At 35.4% G+C, this 7,054-nt stretch overlaps 1 protein-coding gene and 1 non-coding gene across 2 annotated transcripts; one reads left to right on the forward strand and one right to left on the reverse strand.

Moving 5' to 3' along the window:
* Positions 1-3,540: 3,540 nt before the first annotated feature.
* LOC145019092 (small nucleolar RNA R71) lies at positions 3,541-3,647 on the reverse strand. Its single transcript, XR_013667410.1, has one exon. It is a non-coding gene; the product is annotated as a small nucleolar RNA R71 (small nucleolar RNA).
* A 1,240-nt stretch (positions 3,648-4,887) lies between these two features.
* On the forward strand, positions 4,888-5,400 carry LOC145016749 (uncharacterized). The gene has a single exon (XM_078974976.1). The coding sequence runs from the start codon at positions 4,888-4,890 to the stop codon at positions 5,398-5,400; it is 513 nt and encodes a 170-aa protein (XP_078831102.1).
* Positions 5,401-7,054: the final 1,654 nt, after the last annotated feature.

Here is a 7,054-nt window from a genome sequence, read left to right on the forward strand (position 1 = left end):
CACACAACAGATGCGGCATACCCATATAACACGTATTTCATAGAAAACCAATCAGATCTATGAGATTAAAGAGAGTGAATATACATTCATGCACATAACAACAACATTATACACATAACACGTATTTCGTATAAAATACTTTATAATTATGCGTTAGAAGAAATTAACTATACACTCACTTGATCAGAAGATGATCGGACAGCACTACGACTTGCAAAAGTAGTAATCCTCAGCAGATCTGGAAGATCTCTACAAAAATCGAACTTCTCGCGGGCAGAGCTTCGGCTCGGAAACCGCACTTCTCGGGATCTTCGGGATCTCGGGACTTGCTTCGGGACTCGGGAATATTACCGGGGCTTCGGGGTACTTCTGGCATGCAAATCGAGGCAAAACGGGAGAGAGAAGAGAGAAAAATAGGAAAGGAGTCGGCTGCCCTCGCATCCTATTTATAGGAGGCCGGGAGCCTCATTTACGCGGGGCGTACAAGGGTACGCAGGGCGTACATGCATCCGAAATCGTCACTGCATGCGTCATCCGATGTGTCGACACTCTTCACTGTACGCGGGGCGTACACCAGTACGCGGGTCCGGATGAGTCCGGTGACTCGCCTCTGGATAATACCGAGGTTTAATAATTAAATTTAATTATTAATTATTTAATTAACTTCGAAAATTCATATCTTCCTCATACGAACTCCGTTTTCGACGTTATTTGTATCCACGCGAAGGTGAGACTACGCTCTACAACTTTCGTTTAGACTACGTCGGTTAATTTTGACTTTATTTTTATTATTTATTTTTAATAGGCCGGGACAGAAAATTTCGTTATAAATTCATAACTTCTTCGTTTGACGTCCGTTCTCGCCTAACTTTTTATGGCTTCGATACTAACAACGAGATATTCAATCCTAGTTTAGATCACTAAGGCTAAATATCGCTCTAACGTAAATCTCACTTTTTACGCCATTCAGCGGTGCCGGTTTTGTCGCGAAACTTCGACAGGTCATAACTTCCTCGTTATAACTCCGATTTCGACATTCTTTATATCTTCGGAAACCTTGTTTCAACTACTACAACATTATCTAAAGATATCAAGTTTATTTTAAACTTAAAATTTGATGCTTATTTTTATTCTTAATTAATCAAACCACATAATTAAGCAATTAAGCACAAAACACATAATACTCAAATAATATACTTATATTATTTCACAACGGGTTACAAATGTTAACCTAGACTATTACATTGCTAAAAATGGCAAGCCCAGAAACACAAGCGTTACATGTATAGTGGACCTTAGTTGTCCACATATGTGTTTACTCGCCCTAGAATATACCTTATATGCTCTTCTTTCTTTTGCCGTGTAAATTTCAATTAAGTATCTAGTCAGACCAATCGGTTGACACCATTGAGTGTATGACCGTAGCCTGTAGTTATAAGTAGAGTCTCCTGGAGGGAGAGCGAGAGTTTGTGTGTAGATCTATGCGGGGGTGACTCCCCCACACCTGACCTGTTCATTACAGTTAGACTAGGCCAGTCTAGGGTGACAAACCTTATAATCAAAACCGGTGTTTGGAAAATTCCAAGACAGGAGAATTAGTCACTATCATGTATGGTTATAACAGCTCACCTAGAGGAATCAACATTGTAAAATTTACAGGAAAACCAATTTCTTTTGTTTTTTGGATAGAACGGTAACCTATACGTGCTGGTACTTGACCTCGGTGATTAAGATTTCAACATTCTCTTACGAACACAACATCGGGTTGTTTGGGATAATTCTCTTTCTATTTTCGCAAACATTAACACACATGCATTAATACAAGATCGGACACAAACATTTCAAACCATTTCTTTTAGAAAATATCGGATTTTCTGGGAACGTTCGCTTTACTTTTACAAACAAAAGATAACAAAGGACATGCGGTTTTAGAACGAAACTTACAAACTATTTTATAGAAAATATCGGATTTTCTGAAAACACTATGAGAACTACTCTAAACAAGAACAAAAGCATTTCATACAAAAATGCTTATGAACTCACTAACTTTTTAGTTGACGCTTTTCAAAACGACTTGTATTTTCAGGGATTTAGTAGCAGGTAATAAGCTCGGCTATGAGAACAAGTGGTGCTACTTCAAGAAATTTTACTTTTCTTACTTTTACGTAACTGATGAACTAGTTCAATATGTAAACTATGTGAGTGTGTATTTCCGTTGTATGATTTTTTTTGTTGCTATATTTCATGCATATTCAATTGTTATGATATTGTACATAAAGTCATCCGCCCCAGGACGTTTCCGCCATCTTGGTTCGGGGGTGTGACATTTTAAGAATTGATAATTAATATAACTCATCCAATAGAAATCATCCATATGAGATGGGAAAATCAGAACTAAACAAAAGTACTCTTTAAATATTGAAGTAGAAATCGTATTCTTTGCTAGTTTAGTTTTAATAGTTCTTTAATTGATAGTAGTTTGAACTAAGTTACCAAACTTTCAAAATAAAAAAATAAAAACCTAACTTAAAGTTTGTTTTCTTAATTTAATAATAGTTATCTTATTAATTAGATTCCATTCACTGTGTTTGACACCCGACTTACCTAAGTATTTCATAATCCGACTAGGTACACTACCTATAGGTGCATAAATTTGCTAAGCTAGTTAGGCTTATAAATTTAAAAGTTGATAGGTATACTTTATGCATATCATGTTTTGGCGTCGTTATCGAGGAACGACTTATTTGATTTTTCGTTTAAGTACTTTTACTTATTCGGTCTTTTTTTTTAGGGGTAAAACCACAAAAGGTTATTTTTCCACATAAATTTAATTTTTTTTTTCAAAACCCACGCTGTGGGCACCTTTGGCTATGTCGTGGTCACTAAACATACAATTTTTAGTTTAGTTATTTTAATTTTTTTAAGAGTATTTTTTTTTAGTGATTTATGACCCGAGTATCCCGAAACCCAATAATTCCACCACTTTAGGATCCTGAATCTGATTTCCATAAAAGGACCAAAGGTCGACGATTTAACAAGCACCTTCGAATTTGACACATACAAGCATTTTGAGAAGACTCTAAACATGAAAGGAGACGGTTACGAGCCAAGATCTGAGAGAAAATCAGAGGAAGACAAAAAAAAAGTGAGGTTGAAGAGACAGAAAAAATTACGTATATGATGATGGAGGAGTATAAGAAGAGATTGTGAAATGAAAACTGGCATGGTCTAGTTCCACCCATAACTTCAGCTGCAATGAGTTTTGATCTCAAATAGCATATTCTTTCAATGCTCAAAGACATACATTTTTCCAGGAAAGATTGTCAAGATTCTTTCAAGCACATTGATGAAGTTTTAGACATTGAAAATTATTTCAATGTTCCAAATGTTTCAAGAGATGCAGTGTTACTGAGAATGATTCCTGTGACATTTTCTAGTGGTGCAGAGATATGGTTGAAGTCGTTATCTCCTTGAATAATTAGAACTTAGGACAATCTTCATGACGCTTTTATAGAAAAATTTAGTCATTCAAAGATCTCCAAACTTAAAAAGATGATTGCCAACTTCCAACAAGAAATTGGTGAGTCCTTATATGAAGCTTGGGAGAGATACACGGTCCTTCTAAAAAATTTTAATCAACATGACTTGAACGATCAACAAAAAGTCTCTATTTTCTATTATGGGTTGAATGTTACAATGAGACAACTTATTAATTCTCAAGGCTTGATGACTAAGAAGAATATGGCCACAATTAAAGAATTAATTGAATAATTTGCGAAGCACTCAACAGAATACCATAACCCATGAGACGATTCTACGGGAGGCAAAGATAATAGAGGAAATGAGAACTTGGCAGCAATAATGATTGAACTCGAGAACATGGATCGACGACCGATAAAAATGGATCAGTCTATACATGCCATACGAGTTGTGTGTGCCAATTGCACTAGGCCACACTTAACCAAATATTGTGATCTAGATGAGAATGGGAATAGAAAAACATAAGTATGTTCCTCGATCGGGGACAAGTATTATGAGGACTGGAGAAAACCAAAGAAAGAGTGGTTGCCTTACGATGTACAAGTAGTAAAAGGATGATAAATATAAGGAAATCAGCCGAGGTTTTTATCAAAAAGAACAGCCACCGCCGGAGCAAATCTGAGTTCGAGTCGATACTCGCACGCTTTGTAGCCATTTCTGAGAAGAGGCATGATGCAACCAATGCCACAATTAGAAATCAATAGGCTGCCATTAATAAAATTGAGACTCAATTGGGTCTATTGACTAAAATCATAAACAAACGATTGTGTAGTGGTGTTTATCGTGATGACATATGTGGAATTGATATGATCTAGTGAATCATGTAAGAATTATGAACATGAAGAACACAATAGTAAATAAATCGTTCAAGCTCTCATTAGTTTTTAGAAAGCCTACAAGTGCGTTTACAATAATTGTCACTCTAAACTAATCAATCTAAAGTTCTTCCTTAGATAAAATGAGTGTTACTCACATCCTTATAAAGGAAATACATCTCATTACACACCTACAAAAGAATAAGCACACAAGACATCCAAGAGTGACTTTGAACCCTAACAGATTGCCACCGAAAACTACCAATCAAAGTCGTTAATCTCAAGTTATGAAAATATTCACTGAAAAAGAGGGAACTTCTCAGCCATTTGTGATTTACGATACATCTATCGATTAGCCCGATCCACAGCCGGAAGAAATGGAGCCCGAAGTGGAAAAAGAAAAACAATATGCCCAATGTCCATGATGTGGTGACCATGAGGCCACTCCGTGGCCACTCAAGAAGAAAATTTATTCTTTTTAAAATAGTACCATCCTCTACTGCCATATCCATCTCGAGTCCTCAAGAATCTTATGGAGCCGGAACAAAAGATATTCATAGAACAAGTGATATCCCTCTCAATCAATGCTCCATTCCTCAAACCTATAGCTAAAATTTCTAAATTTGCAAAGGATGTGATGATGAACCGAAAGAAGTTGAAAAAAGCATCTACTATTGTGCTTAATGAATTGTGTTCTGGTGCCATCATTAATAAATTGCTAATAAAGATGGGAGATCCGGGACAATTAACATTGCCTTGTGAATTTGGCAATTCCAATTCAATAAATTCTTTAGCCGATTTGGGGTCTAGCATAAACCTTATGCCATATTCTTTTTACAAGAATCTCGTTCTAACCAAGCTACAAAACACAAGAATGACAATTCAAATGGCAGATCACTCGATAAATTACCCATGTGGCATTGTTGAATATTTGTTGGTAAAGGTTGGGAAATTTATTTTTCCAGTGGATTTTGTGGTGTTAGACATGAAAGATGATGAATACCTTCCCATAATCTTAGGAAGACCATTTTTGAACACCAGATAAGCTCTCGTTGATATCCATGATTTGAATATTACACTTTGCATAAAAGATGAATAAATAGTTTTTGAAATGAACCAAGAAGTGAGCCATGGCAAGCCATTAGATGAGGTATTAGGGGTGAATGATTTGGAATGTAAAAGAATAGACCAAGGTCCTAACTAGTTCGATGAGATAGAAGAGTTAATGGAGGAGGAATTGAAAGCATGGGTAAAGCCTCAAGTTGAAGAACTAAATCTTAGCAAGCCAAAAGCTTCAATTCCTATGACCTTTAAAGTATTTACGTTCACTACACCCAAGGCTCATCAAGTGGATAAAGCAATTAAAGAAAAGTTTGATTCGGATGATGACGTGGAGATGAGCGAGAAGGAGATTCGACAAGAGAAAAATGATACAATAATTGACAAGATGGAATTGGAAGAAAGAGCAGCAAAAGATCGAAAACAAAAAGAAGAAAGAAAACTCGAAAAAGGCATACTTAAGGAAATTTCAGGCTTACAAAAGAAGATGGAAGGAGCAAAAGGGGAAGCCAAAGAGTACACTCACACAAACAACAATGTAGAGCAAGAAGGAGTCCAACTCAAGAATCCTAAAAAGAAACACTTATCGGGAGGCAACCCAATGTTTGACAAATATTCATCCTTTTCGTTTTAGTTTTAATTTTCCTTGTTTTGTTTTTGTAATAACCAAATGATTGTAAAGTTTCCTGAATTTATCTAGGAAGTTTATTTTATTTTTGGTTATGCATGATACAGAGTAAGTTTTTATGGGAAAAATCCAAGTGATTTTATAACATTAAAATCAAGAGCCACACCTTTGAACTAGTGTGGGTTGCCTATTAGACAACAAAAGAATTTGGAAGAATTTTATAGACAAAAAGGGATCTGAAATGTCATAAGCCATTGAGAAGGAATGATGCATTATATGTTGGCTTAAAAAGACATTTTATAAAGTCACCACGACGTCGTTATCACTTCCACGTCGCGATGATTGTTTTTATCGCAAATGAATTCTGTCAGACTCATCACCACGATGTGGCAACCATGTGGCCACGCCATGGCTAGTTTATGCACACTTTTTGAAGATGTTTTCTTGAATTATAATGATTCAGCACATTTACATTCATGAGAAGAGACTCCAAAAGTATTGCTTTTTAGCCATTATACAAGATTTCAGCCACACGACTTTCGATTTCGATCTTGCCACTACTAGCTTAGGGGAGTCTATTCGATTTTCCATCTTTACTTTTATGTTCTTTTATTGTTTATGCATGCAATCAGGACATTGTATAAATTATGTGTAAGATAAGGGTTGAATATAGGAATGCAAGCATATTGGTAAACATTAATTAAAAATCACTAGGATTAAATTTTTTTTAGAAAGACATTAAATAAGGGTCTAAAATTGAATCTAGTTAAAAATTTATCATTTTGTTGTGTCGAGACCTTGGTTGATAGTGTTGTGTGGGACGATCCGAAACGAGTTTTGATGTTTATTTGAGCCTATATATATATATATATATATATATATATATATATATATATATATATATATATATATATGTGTGTGTGTGTGTGTGTGTGTGTTATAGTGTATTTGTAGCTTTCCTATCCTAGTAAAATTATGAGATAAAAACATAATATTTTTTAGTTTGAGGGAC

This window comes from Lactuca saligna, chromosome 9 (genome assembly GCF_052625555.1).
Source record: "Lactuca saligna cultivar CGN05327 chromosome 9, ASM5262555v1, whole genome shotgun sequence".
Taxonomy (NCBI): Eukaryota; Viridiplantae; Streptophyta; class Magnoliopsida; order Asterales; family Asteraceae; genus Lactuca; species Lactuca saligna.